Raw genomic sequence first — 18988 nt, 5'->3', positions numbered from 1 at the left:
TTTGTTATTGTTGTGAAGAGGGGGTACGTGGGACAGCTCATCACTGCGGATGCGAGTGTAAATTACAGTTGTCATCAGTCTTATAGATGCGTTTTCTTCCTCACAACCGAACATCGTTTCTCTGTATGAAATTATTCTGATCATCTGAAGTAAATCGGGTGAGTTTTTAATACGACAGTTGCGTTTTTTCCACAAAGAAAAAATCTGAAATATGCTCAGTCAGTAGCACGCGGCTACTGTAATGACACAAAGCACGTCACATATGTAACGTGCTGCATGTCTATTTTAAGGGAATGTGTTTTTAAAATAACAGTGTTATAATTTAGCCATTCTTTATATAGCAAGTGTCAAAGCTGCTTCTGTATTGTTTTGTCTTTGCTTGTGTAACTTGAGCTTGTCTCTAACTTTGGGCCTCGCTTGCAAAGGCCATTGACTGTTTGCAGTCAACACGGGAAAGTTTATTTGGCAAATCAATTAATTGAAAAAATTAAATGATGTACCACGTCACATGACACAGATGTGATGATGTTATTATTATTATTATTAATTATTATGCGAACGAAATATTTCACACCAATTCAGGTGTTGTGTGTCAAGCTATATTCATATATATTAAATTAGATTAGTATAATGTTTTGTCGGTCTTTTATTGTGCATTCAGTCTATTCTGAGTATTTACCACTCATTTTTGTTGATAATTTATTCACCCTAATATATAATTGTAGAAATTACGTTATCTTTATAGATAAAATAGCCTGATGTACACATGTTATAAATTAAACTATATCAATTTTACTTTTCCCACACCTGCAAAAATGACTTTGTATTTTCACAACTGGGGCAATAGTCGGCTAGATGCCAGTGAAGAACTGACGATATGAGACAACAATGTGTGAAAGTTCATCCGACCTTGTGATGTTTCTGGATCTGTGCACCTGTCTTTTTGCTGTACTAGGTTCCCAATGTTAGAAACAGGAAGCTTAAGTCCTAGCAATGAAAAGTGCTGTTGCTAAGTGCACGTGTGGTTTGGGGAAGGGGGGCCTTAAAGGCACAGGAGCCACAAATAGACCATTTACTTCTTAGAGACCTTAGGGGCAAGGGGTATCAAACTCACTTCCTGGAGGGCCAGTGTCCTACCGAGTTTAGCTACCACTGGTCCTAACACACCTGTCTCGAAGTTCCTAGTTATCCTGAAGATCTTGGTTAGCTGCATCAGGTGTATGGTTGATTAGGGCTGGATCTAAACTCTACAGAGACACTGGCCCATTACATTTGACTGTAATGGTTTATAAATGGATGTTGCCTGGATTGTTGTTTGGCTCATTAGACACTTTGCAGTCTTCAAGCCTGTTGTAAATTCATGGATAGTCTAAATTTGGGGCATGTGGATTATTAGAAGTCCACCTGTCATTGCAAGTAATCGATATGGTTCACTTGCTGTCAGTCACAGTATCAGCAACATGTGACAGCGTGTCACAAAAACGCTTACGGGTGTTGATCTGTGTGTCAGGGTGAGAAAGTCTACTCCATCATCCTCAGGGTTTTAATGTCTAGTTTAACATGACAAACATGACTTTCTTGCGCAACACACTGAACTTTCCACTGCTGTGTTGTCTATGATGAGCCCAGATAATATGTTCATGCCATTTTTGTGGGGTACTATTAGATGTAAACTTTTCTTAAGTTTGCAACAGGTGCATTGTGTGCGTTGTCTTACTTTAACAATCATCAAAGGCTCAAAGTTTCTTTTAATGAAATTAAAAAATATAAAAAGATGAAGAAGCCTAAAAAAGTCAGAGGTCTGGCCTGCGTATCAACTGTGACGTTAAAATTGGCCCGAAACCCGACAAGAGGGGCGTAAAAAGGCTGAAATGCAGGGCTCTAAATATATATGTCGTGGATGATCAGGATTTTTTATGGTTGCGGCTTGTGTCTTCAGCTTTAAAAAATCTTGATATTTCATGTTTGGACGAAACAAAAGCACAGTTTGCACAAGACTCATAACTTACCTAATCAACATCACTTTCCTAAAATCCGAAATATCCAAACAATGGAGTATATGACCCTTTCGGGAACTAACATACGTATTTCTGCACTTTCTTCTTGTTGCTCTGCCATTATGCTCGTTCAAGGTGAATGACTGTAAATCTCGTGATGCCAACTTAATTCTAACACAGACTGCGCTTGCAAATATCCACTCCGTTTACTCTGACTCCGCCCATATCAAACAAACACATTGGTTGATTCTAGACCATCTGCTTTGTGCTTGGCCTTTACACATTAATCGCGACGATTGTCTTAAACTAATCGTGGGGCGCACATATCATTATCATGATAAAAATACGATTAATCGTGCAGCCCTACTTTTAGACTGTAAACCACATTTGTAGGGCTGCATAACAATTAACCGCAACTAATATTTTGCAGAATAAAAGGTTTTGTTTACATCATATATGTGTGTATATTGTGTGTAATAATTATGAATTTATAAATACACACATGCATGTATATATTTAAGAAATTTTACATGTGTATATACTTTTTTACTTATATAAAATGTATAGTATACATAAATATGAATACTTAATATAAACACATTTAAAAAAAGAAAAATTATACATGCATGTGTGTGTATTTATATATTCATAATTATTGTTCACAATGTACACACACATATGATGCATCCTTGAGCTTGGAAAAGCCGCTATATAAATTAAACACATTATTATTAATATATTATTATAATTATTATTAAACAAAAACTTATATTCTGCAAAGATTAGCTGTTTTGCAGCCCTAAACATTTGTGACCCTGGCCTATGAAATCCAGGCTAAACTCTCAATTATAAGATAATAAGCATCAAAGTTTGATGGCACTCATTGATTTCAATCTTTGAAATTGCACCAGTCAAAATTTTAGATATCAAGGATGATTTTGTGTAGAAAACAGTAAATCACAAAAATTGACTTCAGCTGGGTTTTCAGAGGCAGGGTCACATTTTATTTGCAATTTAATAGTCCTGTAATGCAACTTGTGTAATAATGATTTAAAATTAGAAAATTATTTATAACATTTATATGTATAGGATAGCGTTTCAGCGTACAGGAAAAAGCTGTAAACTTTATTTCAACATCCCAGGTCACTACACAGGTGCCATGGAGAAGACATGTGGGGTCGAGTTCAGGAATGTGGGGAGTTACTATTTCCCTCAAAGCAGAGTGGACTGCCACTACACCATCACCCAGCAGCACACATGGGCCAGTAATGACTGGATTGGACTTTTTAAGGTAATTAAAAAGCCACCTGCTGGAGTTGATGTCACTCTTCCGGTTAATTACTATTTATTTGTTTCCCTTTTCACTCAGGTTGGCTGGTCATCTGTCAAGGACTACCATACATTTGTGTGGGCAATGGCTCCATCCAGCTACAAAGAAGGGACCTCCGTCAACTGCTGTGTTAATTTTCAAGGTTTCCAAGCATTGATTTTGTTTTGTTAGTCAGATGATGGTTTCAATACAGTATTAATAAGGCATACAGTGCTATAGGGACATAAAAGGAGCTCATTACAGTTTCTTCCATTGATTAAACTGACTGCAGGTCTCATTCACTGAGGTGTACTCAGTACATTACTAAAAGCTTGTCATCAAATGGCTCGTGAAACAGATTAAGTGTCACAAAGGAATTCATCTTGTAGCTATTTATTGTACTGCAAGGTGTTTAATAATATGGGCATTTTTTCTTACTGGAGTACTTAACATATGCATTAATATATTAAGTACTCTGGTTCATTTAACATATTACGTGCATCAGATTTTAAATTTGAATAGTGCTTTAACACATCATGTCTCGAAAACACAGTTTTAAAAATGCATTGCAAGATCCCTTTGTTCTGTTGCATTCAACTTTACTCTGTATAGATGGTTTTATCTGATGCATGTGCATTGCCACATTGATGTGCCTGGCCCGACGTTAACCTTGGTCTGGCTAGTAGCTAAACTGATCTCGGAAACAAATAACTTGTAGAAAATAAAAAATGTTTAGCTTTCTAGTAGTGTTAACTCAGTGTAGTAAAAGTAATGCTTTACAATATTAAGTTACTCCCCAAAAAAATTACTAATTGCGTTACTTAGTTACTTTTCATGGAAAGTAATGCTTACGTTACTTTTTAGTTACTTTTTCTTGGCTGAAATGTTCTGCATTCAGAAATTGCATATTTCATCAGAAAAATTTGAGCTCTGGCCTGCCATCTCAGTTTCTGACTCAAACGGTTCCCACACAGGCGTGTAACTATGTTCAGTTTAATTCAGTACATCATTTTTCTAATCAAATTAATTAAACTGAAAGTAACTTGCATTACTTTTTTAAAAAAGTAACTCAAATATTAATATGTACATTTAAAAAGTAATGAGTTACTTTACTCGTTACTTCAGAAAAGTAATATTATTACTAGGGCTGGGCATAGATTAATCTAGATTAATCTCATACAAAATAAAAGTCATTTTTTGCATAATAAATGAGTTTGTAATAGGTGTAAATATTATGTATATTTAAACACACACACACATACCTATATATACACATTTAAGAAATGTTTTATTTAAATATCGTTTTTTTATTTATATATAATTTAAAATATATAAAAATATAAATAAATATATATATACACACATGTAAATGTTTCTTAAATACATACATGATTGTGTGTGTATTTATATATATACATAATAATTACACACAGCACAAACTCAAACTGTTATGCAAAAAACTACTTTTATTTTGTATGAGATTAATCTAGATTAATCTATGCCCAGCCCTAAACGTAATGTGTTACCCCCAACACTGGTAGTAAATATGCTTTAGCTATGATTTGAACCAAGGTAATTTACCTGTTTTTTTATTTATTTTGCTTGTTATCAGAAATAATCTTACCCATCTATAGCAGGAGGAAGTGACAATGTTGGATGCTGTTACTATCTGATGAATCTACAAGACAACAAGATGTTTCCTAAAATTACGGCAAAACCAATAATAAAATGTAGAAAACAACACATTTTTTGACATTTGTGTATAGTTTAATTTCGATTAACGTGAAATGTTTGGATTATTTTAACATTTTTACAGCTGTCACTTCCACATAGTAGTGCGCGAATGAGTTTGAATTAGTTAAAAAATGTAAAAGTCTTGTTTTGCATTCCCTAATACGGTAAACTCATTGACATATCACAGCAACAGCAAAGCGTCGATACATGTCTGTGCATAGCTATATATTGCCATTAGGTTACATGAGGTTAAGTGTTTGCTTTTTTTATGTATGTGTGCAAGTATGTCTGAAAGTGTCTTCAGAAAGTGCAGAATGGCTGCATTGTAATTTGTGGCGAGTGATGGTGATGTGCATTTAGACATCCAAGAGAAACCATATGAGGTCATCAGAAATGCCCTGGCTTCATGTCATTGTGTTTTAAATCTCAAACTCCACTCGTAAATAACCAGACAGGAAATATTTAAATGCACTTTGCCAATATTTAAAACCTGTGGAAACGCATCACAGCTGTTTTGTTTATAGTTTTTGTTCATTATGTGTACCATAAACATAAGACTGTAACCACCGGGTGACCGTTTACATCATCCCCTTGTTTCTCTCTCTTGTCTAGCTTCGTATCTACCAGGGCCCAATGCCCAGCAGTACCAGTTTGTTTATGTGGATGGAAAGGGAGATATTTGTGCTGTCAGTACCCCGTTTACCTTCTCGGCCCCGAAGCCTATGGAAGAGCTGGTGACCCTGCAAGAGGAGGGTCAGGGAGAGGAAGTGGGAGAGGACATGTTACTGGTTATCCCGAGAGCCCAGCTACTGCAGGTCAGATGAAGACTGTGAATCCTGCAAACAAACAGACAAGCAAAAATATTTTAACAAGACCTATGTGTACCTTAATCTTGACTGCACTGATGTGAATCAAGAGTATTTAAGTGAAATGGTGCAGTTAGTTTGTGTTGGAATAAGGATAAAAGGGACTATAGAGAAGAGATGATTCAGTGTATTAATATTTTAACTCCTAGAGGACTGCAGACCTTAGACAGAGAGACTCCTATTAAAATTCCCACAATGTGCGGTTTTGTTCTGTGGCCTGATAATCACATGAACAGCATCAGACGCCATCTAGTCTGTGTTGAACTTTTGAGGCCAATCAGTTCAGTGCTTCTTTCACATATCTAATGTCTTAGGGGGTGTTTACATGACAATGTGTTCAGAATGTTTTTATCCCGTATGGCTGTTTGTTTACATGACAGAAGCGTTTTTGGTGTTCTGAAAACACAAACTTTTGAAGACGGCTTTTAAAGTGCAAGTTTCTAATAACAACGCCTTGTCGTCTTCGTATGACCTACGTAAAAGTAAATCTGTGACAGCTGTAACATCATGCGCATATGTTAATTCATCCATAGACATGTATGAGTATTACCAAAACGAAAGAGGCCTACCAGACTTTGTTTGTGGTGCTTAGGCTACAAGATTTACCCTTCTAAAATAAAGTTAACTAAATTTTGACTTGTAGTAATAATTCTACCTAATCATCCATCTAAACAAAACTGCTCAATGCTTTCATTGTCTCGTTAGTTTTTCATCGCTCTGTTAAAAAAGGCGTATGTGTGCAGGCATGTAGTGCTTCTTTACAAAGTAATGTCGCCATCTACTGGCCTGCAACGCATAATACAGCCTTTTTAGTCGATATCGCGTATTCTTTTTGACAGCACTGCTGTGTCTACAGAATTAGTTTTTTTAATTTTTACTACATCACTGTCTTGTAAACACAGCCTTAAAGAGGACCAATGGTCCGATTCACGATTTTTCATTTCCTTTGGTGTAAGTGTATTAGTACATGTTAACGATATGCAAAAGGTATAAACTCCTAAGTAAACAATGACGCGAGTTATCGTCTCCAACGTAAATCCCTTTTCTTGGACTACAACAAACACACGGATTGTAGGCAACAGTTTACTTCCTGGGATTGGTGATGTAGACAAGACCGACATTATCATAATTCCTCCCGCTTCAGACTTACAGCCTGTAAGTTAACTCCTGTTAGCATTGCATTGTGTGCAAATCTTTTAAACATGGTAAGTCACGTTTCCGGCTGACGTAGGAGGTATTCAGACCAATCACAACGTACAGATTAGCTGGCCAATCAGGGACACAGAGCTTTTCAAATCTGTGCATTTCAGGAAGAGAGTGAAATCTGGAGCTACAAAAATGTACGGTATGTGGCAAATAGGGATGATAAACAATTAATCGTGATTAATCGTTAGCAGAATAAAAGTTTTTGTTTACATCACATATGTGTGTAAACTGTGTATAATAAATATGTATATATATAAATATGAACACATTCATGTATAATTTTAAGAAATTTTTTTTTATATATTAAGTATTTATGTTTATATATAATATAAATTATACATAAACATACAAATGTATATACACATGTAAACATTTCTAAAACATATACATGCATGTGTGTACATTTATTTATACAAATTTATTATACACAGTTCACACACATATATGATGTAAACAAAAACTTTTATTCTACTAACGATTAATCGCGATTAATTGTTTAGCATCCCTAGTGGCAAATAATGCTTTTTCCTTGCAAACACATTGTATTATACCAAATACACAAAATAACGTCATTTTTAGCAATGAAATAGGTGCACTTTAAAGCAACAGCATCCCTGACAGACAAAGGCCAGTGAAAGTTTTGGGTAAAAAGGGAGTTACCAAGGTAATGTGAGCAGTATTTTGCTAGTTATGTGACCTCAAGATGTTGACCTGCTCCACATAAAAGTTTTTATTAGGCTATGACTATTATAACCTGACTACCTATAACTTATGACTACTATAACTATTATATTATGACTTATGTGAGCCCACATAGCTCTAAAGATAGTTCAAAACTTTTTTATCTCCAAAACTTTCTTAATAATAGAATAAAATACCTTTAAGTCACTAGATTATAACCTAGATTTATGCATTCGGCAGATGCTTTTATCCAAAGCAGCCTACGGTGCATTAAATCTATAGAAGTTTTAATATGTGTGTTTCATGGGATCAAACCCATGACCTTTTTGTTGCTGACACAATGCTTAAAGCTACAGGAAAATAAGAACATTATCATATGGTTATATAATGTTATAACATTATAGGGTTGAATTTCCAGCATGCGTAACTATTGTGATTTATAATACGATTAATCGCATACAAAATAAAAGTTTTTTGGCATAATATAGACCGTTTCAGCAGTAACAACATAAACAAGCGGCTGTCGCTGTCCGCACATAACTTCCGGTAAACTCCGCTAAGAATAAATAACAACAAAGTTCTTTAAACGTAGTTTATTTATATAACAAGCAAAAAAACAACACATAGATTACCTAGGAAACCAAAACATTTGTTATTTTCGACGAGGCTTTCGTTCAAGAGATATTTTTAGTAACTAGTCAGACCATTAAAAAAACGAAACCGGAAGTAAGGTTCGGATCCAAACGTGTATCACGTGCGTCCGATGAAACAGTCTATAAGAGTGTGTGCTGTGTGTAATTATTATGTATATATAAATACACACACATTCATGTATGCATTATATAAATATATATATATATATATATATATATATATATATATATATATTATATATATATATATATATATATTTTTTTTTTTTTTTATATATATATATTTTATATATTATACATACATTTAAAAAAGTTATAAATTAAACATTTCTGAAAGTAATATATTTATGTGTGTGTGGTTAAATATACATAATAATTACACACAGTACACACATATATTATGCAAAAAATCACTTTTATTTTGTATGCGATTAATTGCGATTAATTTTTTCTCATCAGTAATTTTTATATTAGATTTTGGTCATAATTCCTTACATTTATATAGCGCTTTTCTCAGTACTCAAAGCGCTTTACATATGAACAGGGGAATCTCCTCAACCACCATCATAGCATCCATTCTTGATATCTGGGATCTGTGTCATTCCCTCTAATATTTACTTATTTATATTTTATGTATTCTATATTATACATAAATTTAAAAAAAAGTTATAAAATAAAAATTTCTGAAACTAATATATGTATGTGTGTGTGTGGTTAAATAAACATAATAATTACACACAGTACACACACATATTATGAAAAAAAATCACTTTTATTTTGTATGCGATTAATCGCGATTAATCTTTGCCCAGCACTAATTTTAATATTATATTTTGGTCATAGCATCCATTCTTGAAATCTGGGATCTGTGTCATTCTCTCTAACAGAGTCGCCTGCAGGATTGTTTAAAGGAACGTGCCGACCTTCTCCAAGCCCTGGAGGCAGCAGACCAAAACATGGCGAGAGAGAGAGACAAGAGCGAGAAAGACAGAAGCTTCTGGGAGCAGAGCCACAAGGAAATGGAACAAAAGATCAGCGGCCTAAAGGAGGAAGTGAGGGAATATAAAGAAAAAGTGGAAGAAATGAAGGAAAAGCAGAAGGTAGCATAAACACACATGCATTCCTTCACCCTGTGTGGTCGACCCAGACTTATGCTTTTGTATATATTTTGTCTTGAATGTTTGCGTTGGTGTATATATTCACAGACACCGGCGGTAGCCTAACTGCTAAATGATTTCAGTGTTAACACTTACTATAAACTTCTCTTACTATTATTAAACCTCTCTTGTAGGAAGTTGTGGACATGGGTGAGGCCCTGGTAGAGGAGAAGAGGGCCCTGCTGGCTCAAAAAGAAGCAAATGAACAAAGAATCAGGGAGCTGGAGGAGGACATTAAAGTTCTGACACAAAGAGGCCTGGAGAGGGAAACCGACCTAGAAAGGTGAAAGGTGTTCTGTGTTTTAGACTACTAGTCGTCTGTTTTTAGGTTGCGTCATAGGTGATACAATCAGAAGGGGTGAGCAGAGACAGGAGTGTCAAAGGTCCTAAGGAGATTTTAAGGAGACAATCTCACATTTTATGACTACATACATTACTTTAACATGAGGGTTACAATGTGCCCTATGTCAATGTGTCACTGCTGGGTCGTTGCTGAATTTCACTTGGGCCTATGACAAAATATTTATGGGTGGCCAACATCTCCCCCAGATCTATTAGGGTTATATTACAGATGACACATTGTAACATTGTTCCCTGATGATGCTACTGTGTTGATATCATTTTAAAGATGTGTATTTAAAATAAACCAAGTTAGTATAGCTTAACACCCTTGTTTTGGCACAGTCATGATGTTGTACGAGACACATAAGCATTTAATGGATTGTGGTCATTTGCATCCTTGACCACCTCTAAAGAAAGCAGGAGTGATTGAATGCAAATGCATCTCCAGGAGTCATCTGACCCCCTTTAGGCCTTATGTTTATAGCATTGTCTGTGTGGGCCACATGGTTTTATTGGTTCATCTGTGGTATTGCTGTGTAGGATGAGGGAACGAGCCAAGAAAGCGGCAGTTCAAAAGAAAGAAGAAGAGGACGAGCAGAAAAACCTGAAGGTATCTGAACTCGCATATAAGCATGCACAGAATTATATGTGACCCAATCTGTGAAAACACAGCTAAAGTCTTTTTTGTGATTTAAGGCCAAAGTATGGTCAATTTTTTAAGGGGGTAGAATACCGGATCCGCAGCTCAGCACCGCGTTGAGTCGCGTCTGGGACAACTCGGAGGTATCTTAGAACCGGAAGTGCACACTAAATAGCGCGAGCTTAGTAAGAGAGCCTCAACTTTCAAATGCAAAATATACGTTAATGATTTAGGAAAAATATGATTTTATTTAATGTTAAACTATGTGATTGGCGCTCTGTGGGGTGACAGGGATTTGAGCAACTTCATGAGTCGTAGCTGGGCGGCGTGGATAGGCAGCACCTGTCAGCGCCAGTGTGCGTGCACTCATCGAAAGCAATGTGTGCGATTTTTTTTAGAACGCCGCGGCGCTGCGCTTCCAGTGTGCGACCCCCTTTATGCGTACGCAGGGGTTCGCATACAGTGCACGTGACGCAATTTTTGTAATCAGAAGTGTGCACGCGTACACACGCACCACCAGAATTTTTTAAACGCTACGTACATGAAGAATGTAGTATGTAGCCATGTAGCCCAATAGACGCAAAGCGCTTTCATCAAATGTACACGTGCGAGTCAAATAAACGATGCTTTGCAAGGCCGTGTGTCCCACCGTGCACGTACGTTCGCGTACACATAAAAAAACAGAAAATGACTAAAATCAAACTTTGATGCTCCTAATCTCAGACTTCAGCCTAGGTTTTACAGATAGGGTCACATTCACTTCAAAAATATTCACAATGGTGCCGTTTTCGGTTTTATCAGATAAAGATGGAACAGATGGAGAAAGAGCTACACAGTTTGTCTGCAGAGTTTCCGAGTCTGAGAAGCACACTGGCTCAGAGAGATACACACGTCCTACAGCTGAGAGACACCATCAGCACCCTTACACACAAACTCAACAGTGCGCATAGGAAGGAGGTATCACTCCAGCAGTTTCCACACCGTCGATATAACACCTAGGGCATGTTCTTGTATTCAAGAGTTTAGTAGAAGAGAATGAAAGAGAAAGCTGGAGAGACAGGCTTGTTAGCTTTATATCATTTATATGGGAAATTATTTCTGGCAGTCCTGTTTCCTTCTGTTTTATTTGCTAAGCTACAAGAATACAAGTACGGGATAATGTACAGTGGTTTTGGTCATTAATGCAGAATAAACTTTGATGGTGTGATCAGGACTGTATTGCACTTAATGACCGTCTGACCGTACATTAACCCACTTAAGGTTTAATTTGGCTGCATTAAAGACATTAAACCAGCACAGCTTTCTTAAAGGGATACTTTAGCCAAATATCGAAATTAGCCCATTTTTTACTTACCCTAAAGCAATCCGAGATACATATGTCCATCATCTTTTAGACGAGCACATTTGGAGTCACTTTACTTAATGTCCTTGCTCTTGCAAACTTTATAATGGTGGAAAACAGGGATCAGGGGACAACTTCTGACTTTAAAGGACAAGTTCGGTATTTTAGACTTAAAGCCCTGTTTTCAGATTGTGTATGGTGAAATAGAATGGTTTTGACTGAAATTTCGACATTTGCGGCTGCCCTGAGAATTTTCGCGTGTTTGTGTTTCAGCTCAGACCTCTACAATGGGTTTAATGGTGCACTGAAACAATCCTTCCTAAAATGCATTAAACTTTCGTTTACAAAGACGTGAAACTCACCGAGTGGTCAGGGGTGTTCACTGGTATGCTCACACAAAAATCGCTCCAAAAGACGCATTCCAACAGGTTTTATCGTAGTTTTTACCAACTCCATGGACTTGTATTAGATGTCCTGTGAGGTACGGTATTACTCCGCGCCGGGAACTTTGTTTCTATTCTTGCAATTGGCAAAGGCGGATTAGCGCCACCACCTGGGCTGGAGTGTCTATTATTCAAGCTCTCAACGGAAGAATATACGGGTGTGAGGCGTTTGGAAAAATAGGTCCACAAGTTAACAACGAATGCTAAAACAGCTGTTGGAAAGCATCTTTTGCAGCGATTTTTGTGTGAGCATATCAGTGAACACCCCTGACCACTCGGTGAGTTTCACGTCTTTGTAAACGAAAGTTTAATGCATTTTAGGAAGGATTGTTCCAGTGCGATTCATGCACATCTCAAAAACAAAAAAATACAACATCTGCGTCTGCAAGCAATTAACGTGCAGACTGGGACAATGCAAATATCAAAGAGGCTTGTGTTTGTAGTGCTCACTTCATTTGAGGTAAGTCATCATTTTTCAGCCGTGTAAGATTAAATTATAAAGCCTAAATGGTATGAACAGTTTGACCCCATGCTGCGCACGCACCCGATCGTCATTCAATGTTTACAAACCTTGAAGGGGTCTATAGGGCTGGGTATTGGCAAGGGCCTCACGATACGGGCCTCACGATACGATACATGCCCCATGCTGCAGTGTCGCGCGATACGGTATGATACATTGCAAGAGCTTTTTTTTAAGCCAAAGTGCTTCCACAAGTTGGCTGAGACATTACCCGAATGGCCGTATATGACAGACAACTGGACAGCTACAACTACAGCAGGTTGTTTGAAGCAGAGGAATTTCATGGGGTTTTTAAAACATCGACAGCAGAAATTGAAATAGCGACACTATCGTTGAAAAATTTATCATGATAGTTAGCTGTATCAATATTTTGCACAGCCCTACTGGAAGCTAGTTAATATAGTTTATAAAGTTTGAAATATGGATATTTTTCTCACAAAATCACATTGATTACCCTAAAAAGACCTTTATTAACCCCTTGAAGCCATGTGGATTACTTCTGGGAAGGATAGATGCAGTTTTTGTGCTTCAAAGTCAGAAGTTATTCCTGTTTTTGCCATTATAAGCTTTGAAAAAGCAAGGACAAAAAATAGCTCCAAATGTATTTGTCTGAAAGATGATGGACATATGCATCTCAGATTGCTTGAGGGTAAGTAAATCATGGGTTAATTTTTATATTTGGTAGGAGTATTGCTTTAATGTAAGAAATTGTCGTCTACAACAGGTTGTTGTGGACACAACCATTTTAAAAGCCTTGTTTGGTGTTATAGCAAACAAATGTTGCAACTGTGAACAATCAAGATGCTAAAGATGCATGCCCTGACCCAGCATCTTTAGATTGGTCAATTATTAAAAATTTGATATTGATGCAGTTTTGTTTGCATCAATTGCTACATCGTGCATCTAAACTATTTAAACCCGCCACACTGATTTACCCGATGCAACATTCAAGAATATTTATCTGATGCAAGTATTTGCACGAACGTCTCCCATGCTCCCAACTGCCTCCCAACTTACACATAAGATCATTAGTACATGCAACTGAACTATAGCATGGGTAAGATGTTTCAAACTCAGTCCCTGAGGAACCTTCAACAGTATGCTTTTAGTATGTTTACTACGCTTATAGGAGGGATAATGATGACATCCTGCAAGGTTGAAATGCAATATTATCCATCTTCTGAATATGATCTTATCGTTTTTTTGTGTCGTGTTGGAGCAGGCAGCCAATGAAGTGGCCCTAGGGGAGCTCCGGAGCATTCAGGATCGTCTGAACGCGAGCGAACGTTGTGTGGAAACTGTGAGGGGTGAACTGAGGGACATGATCACTCAGAGGGACACCGCACACGCCGAGCTCCATCAGGCCCGTCTGCAGGCCGCTCAGCTCACCCTACAATTCGCAGACGCCAGCTTGGCTTTGAGAGAGGGCCGAGCCAGCTGGGCACAGGAGAAAGAGACACTGCAGAAGAACACAGAGGTATAAATAGGCAGAGACAGATTAGAGAGAAAGTATCAGGTTTTTAGTAGGGATGTTGATTGGCCGCAGATCGGTATCGGACAATAACGGCATTAAATGACTTGATCGGTACTTGCTAGATTTGTCGATCTCATGAACTGATCTTTCTGTTTACTTTTGTCATCATAGGCCTCCCGAATGCGGCTGCAATTAGAGACCATTTTTACGCAGTGCGAGCATTTTTGTAACCTGTTGCTCATGTGCGACTTTGGATTGCAAAATTTCAACAAAAACTTTAACAAAATTTCAACTTTTATCTGGAGAGAAAAAATAAGAACTGCTTACCTGGTGGCCATCTTGAGTGTCACAGTCAATTATGTCCCTTCCAACTTTTTTTTTTTGGAAATGTTAGTTCCTTGAGGGCTTAAACAATGATTGAAAATTCATTGAAACACCTCATAAGTCTAATTTCGCGAGAATCACCCATGCGTGTATATTTAATTCATACAGTAAAGACTGTAAAGTGTTTTATTTTCATTACTTAACAGATGTTACTTTAAAAGGTATATTAAATTTCTATTTGCAGAAGAAATATTTATTGTGCTAATTTATTTGATTCTCTATAGAAATTATATAGGCTACCTAATAACTGCAAGTAATATAACAAAGGCAACATCTGTGATATTACTTTTTCAAAAAAAAAAAAATGTTAACAGTTACAGTCATCAAAGAGCTTCACATCAGCTTGAAGAATCGGCATTGGTATCGGCCGATCACGAAGACAACAAATCAATAATCGGTATCGGCAGCAAAAATCCTGATCGGAGCATCCCTAGTTTTTAGGTTGAAAAACATAAAAAAACCTGTTTATTAAAGTGTTTCTATGGATTGACAGATGGACAAAATGCGCCTAGACCTACTAAATGACGAGATCCAGCAGAAGGAGGAGATGTTGCAGGAGGCGAGGATGGAGAGAGAGAGAGCAGTGGTGGAGCTGGGGCGAGAAAAAGACTGCAATCGGGTAATATTAACATCATGAACTGTTTCTACAGTAGCTCACTGCTCAAACAAGATCATTTGATATAAATGTGATATCAATGAGTGAAACCAAACTTTGAAAACCCATCATGTTGGCATTTATATAATATGTGTGTTTGTTCAGGTTCAGCTGAGCGAGACTCGTCGTGAACTACAGGAGCTGAAGGCCAGTCTCAGAGTTGCCCAGAAAGAGAAAGAACAGCTACAGACAGAAATACAGGCAAGATTACATACCAGTCTCAAAAAGTCTGTTTCTCACAGATTACCCATTTAGTCTTTTTCTGTAGGTTTGTCTTAAATTTATTGCTTTAATCTATACCACATCACAACCAGGCTGATGTTCCTATCCTTACCATCAGCTGCAACTCATCTATTGAGTATGTTGTGCTCACTGTGGTTTTGACAGCACTGAGCTCCTTGGTATTGAATGGCAAATAAACCAAAAATGGAAAGCAGGCAGATGGGATTTCAGACGCAGAAGTGTGAATCTTGTCTTGCATGAAATGCTGTAAAGTTTCAAATGTTTCATTTGAGTAGGGGTGTGCCGGTTTCAGAATTGGCATGGATGGTTATGACATGAGTCAAATGTAACGGCACTAAATGAATCCTCATCTATCTTAATAATCTTCAGAGAAACAGATGGGCTTTTTATGTGGATAATTGTGTATTGTGTCTATATCTGTCATTACACTGATCTTCAAAAAGCGTATTGAAGAGGTTTTGCTCATAAATGCATGTAAAATAAAGTAATGTGAACTTGAGTTTGTTAAACTGAACAGTATGCGCTGAAAACGCAGCCGGTGTGAAAGCACAATAGCCACGCGCGGCAAACGCTTTCCTTACGCTATGGATACGCGCTCACGCTTGCGGTGTGAAACCGCCTTTAGTTTGAATAAACTAGCAGACACTGATTAGATAATTGCTCTACGTTTGTTTAAAATTAACAGCAAGACAACTAGCAGTAAATGTGTTTTCAGGAAAGTTAGTAGATTAGCATTGGAGGATTTTAACTTGAAAAGCGGAGTGTACTGATGCCTTTCCGCGGTTAAAACAACATTCCTTCTTATAGTCATTCATGTTTATTTGATGCTATAAATTAACTAGTAGGAAGAGATGCTTTGAAAGGTGAGACTTTGATTAATATGTTTAATATCAAAAGTAACCGAAAAGTAACCTGGTCTGTCAGCGCCTTGTCAGTGTCTGCTCCGCTCTGTATTTTTCACTGCATGAGAACATGGGGCGTGAGCGCGACGTAGACCATTAATAACATAGACTGTTAACAATTGTTAATTTAATTAATATTTAAACATTCTATATAATATAAAAGTAAAAAAGAATTTAATAACATGGTTTTGGCGGTTATAGAGTTCAACTATAACCGTCGGTCTCACAGTTATATAGTAACGTCACACCCTTACATTTTAGGTTTAATTATGAGGAACATCTGGTTATTGTGTTACCACTGTAAAACATCAACAAAGGCCTGTGGTCATGCATAGGCAGTTATGTCACGTCTCTTAATGGCATAAAAATTTAGGCTATTTTTTTACTTATCATGACTCAAACATAATATAATAAGTAAAACTTTACAATAAGTTTGTATTTGTTAATGTTAGTAATTGCATAAACTAACCACAATGTAAAAGCTTAAGTTGAGCCTACTTGCATTAATAAGTCATTTCATCTTTTTTGACTAGTTAGAAGTTGCTATAACTTATGAAAACAAAGTTGTAGGAACTTTTCAAGGTTTTTTTATACCAACAGCTAGTCAAGAAAGTTGTAATGACTTGTTAGTTCAAGTTGTTTAATTTTTTACAGTTTATGAACAATACTTCTACAGCATTTATTAATCTCTGTTTATTTTAATTTTAGGACTTACTAATACATTGTTTACATAAGTTAATGCACAATGAACTAACATTGTAGAAAAATTGTATTGGAATTTACTAATATGAACAAAGATTAATAAATGCTATATTGATATATGCTATATTGATCACTGTTAGATCATGTTAGCCTATGCATCCAGTCTCGGCTCATGACTGCTCATCCTAGGGGCGCAAATTCAAAATATGTGTTCGGAGTGTCATGTGTGTTGCTCGTGTTTTCAAAATATGTGTTTGTTGCGTTGGGTAAACCTTGTGCATCACCTGTTTTGTCAAAATAACTGCCTGCTGCACACACGTCAAAACCGTTTATGATAAAAGAGACGCTCATGTTCACAAAATACATGCAAGACACTCCCTTAACAGTAAACTCTGATTACGCATGAGATTATACGAATATCTGGCAACGCGGGCGTCTCTTTTATCATAAACCCCTTAGACGCGTCTGCAGCAGGCACTTATTTTGACAAAACACGTGATGCACATAGGATCACTCAACACACAGAACACATATTTTGAAATTACGAACCACACACATGACGGGCTACATAAATGTTGTGACGAACTTTGCATTGAGGGCCCTCGAAAAAAGAAGTTGAAGGCCGCCACTGAAAGCATCTACTAATGTAAAGTTTTACCTAATAATTTATATAATTTTTTGTGTATTTATTAGAGCTGCATGATATTGAAGAGAAATGTGCTGTTCGATAACTCGATGGTGCCGTATACAAAGTGATAATGCTTTACATTTGTAAAACCTATTTTAATTATATTAATTCTTTTATTTTAAAGGAAGCATCTCTCTCTTTCTGCATCAACCTACAATTTTTATTATATTTAAATAACCTTTTCAAGATTTAAAGTATTCAGTTATTATTGCTATGTGCATATCGCAATATGACCATTTGCAGTACTGGTTCGATATACAGTATTGTGCTGCCATATCATGTATATTAATAAACCGCATAACAGTTGCCTATTTTGCCCATTTAATGTTTATTTGCAGCACTTTCCCTTTTAATGCTACACATTAAGTAAATGACTGCAAATTTGTTTACCGTTCCATTATAAGGTTGCAGATAACCACCATTTTCTATTTAAATACACACATACACTGCTTTGGCTCACAAATACACACACACACACCGCTGTAGTGCAGTTTAAAGATTTAGGTACAGGATTATGGACAGTGTGGTAAATGTTAGACGTAACACTATGACATTATTTACTTGCTGTACAATGTGAGGTTTCTAAGCAGTGTGTTTGTGTGCAGGAAGTGATGGAGTACAGCCGTCAGCTGGAGAGAAAACTGGAGGTGCTGAGTGATTCTAAATGGAGTGAAACGGGCCAACTGCACAACAGTGAGTCATGTTGCTTTCTTTAATCCCGTACAAACAGCACTACACAACGGTACTATTGTGAGGCGCTCGACTCTCTTTACTGCCTTCACACAACAATACACAGAAGTCCAGGGCGGCTGCGAGCCACGTCGTAAAATCACACCACCGCTCGACGCTGTTATACAACCCTGCGCAATACACAACATTTTACCACCGTGCCACATCGCACACCCAGTCCCACTTACTGACAACACACAACTGCTATACTAAACAACACAACACTGTTATGCATCACTTCATTATAGGCTTATTTCAGAAATAACACAGACTAATCTCAGTTTCAGACGACACACCCATGGGCCAGTCACATGCGGTTTG

The 18988-nt window shown here is 37.0% G+C and overlaps 1 protein-coding gene and 1 long non-coding RNA gene across 3 annotated transcripts in view; one reads left to right on the top strand and one right to left on the bottom strand.

Annotated features, from left to right (window-relative positions):
• The window catches only part of calcoco1a (calcium binding and coiled-coil domain 1a), a 27172-nt gene continuing 8184 nt past the window's right edge, over positions 1–18988 (top strand). The window contains exons 1-12 of one of the 2 annotated variants that reach the window (XM_065285331.2): positions 2–158; positions 3140–3288; positions 3367–3469; positions 5653–5855; positions 9334–9546; positions 9738–9886; positions 10486–10555; positions 11387–11542; positions 14113–14367; positions 15242–15367; positions 15509–15604; positions 18544–18631. In XM_065285331.2, coding sequence (XP_065141403.1) covers positions 3157–3288; positions 3367–3469; positions 5653–5855; positions 9334–9546; positions 9738–9886; positions 10486–10555; positions 11387–11542; positions 14113–14367; positions 15242–15367; positions 15509–15604; positions 18544–18631 — 1591 coding nt within the window. In that variant the 5' untranslated portion in view covers positions 2–158; positions 3140–3156. Of the gene's footprint in view, positions 159–3139; positions 3289–3366; positions 3470–5652; positions 5856–9333; positions 9547–9737; positions 9887–10485; positions 10556–11386; positions 11543–14112; positions 14368–15241; positions 15368–15508; positions 15605–18543; positions 18632–18988 lie in introns of both variants that reach the window. The other variant, XM_065285333.2, reaches the window with a different exon arrangement.
• LOC135775264 (uncharacterized) overlaps positions 5754–18988 on the bottom strand; it is a 27364-nt gene continuing 14129 nt past the window's right edge. Inside the window, exon 3 of the long non-coding RNA XR_010543852.1 lies at positions 5754–5876. This is a non-coding gene — a long non-coding RNA (uncharacterized lncRNA). The remainder of the gene's footprint in view (positions 5877–18988) is intronic.

Source organism: Paramisgurnus dabryanus, chromosome 21, assembly GCF_030506205.2.
Source record: "Paramisgurnus dabryanus chromosome 21, PD_genome_1.1, whole genome shotgun sequence".
Lineage (NCBI taxonomy): Eukaryota > Metazoa > Chordata > Actinopteri > Cypriniformes > Cobitidae > Paramisgurnus > Paramisgurnus dabryanus.
Note: the sequence above shows the minus strand (reverse complement) of the source record. Positions and strands in the feature narration are given on the sequence as shown.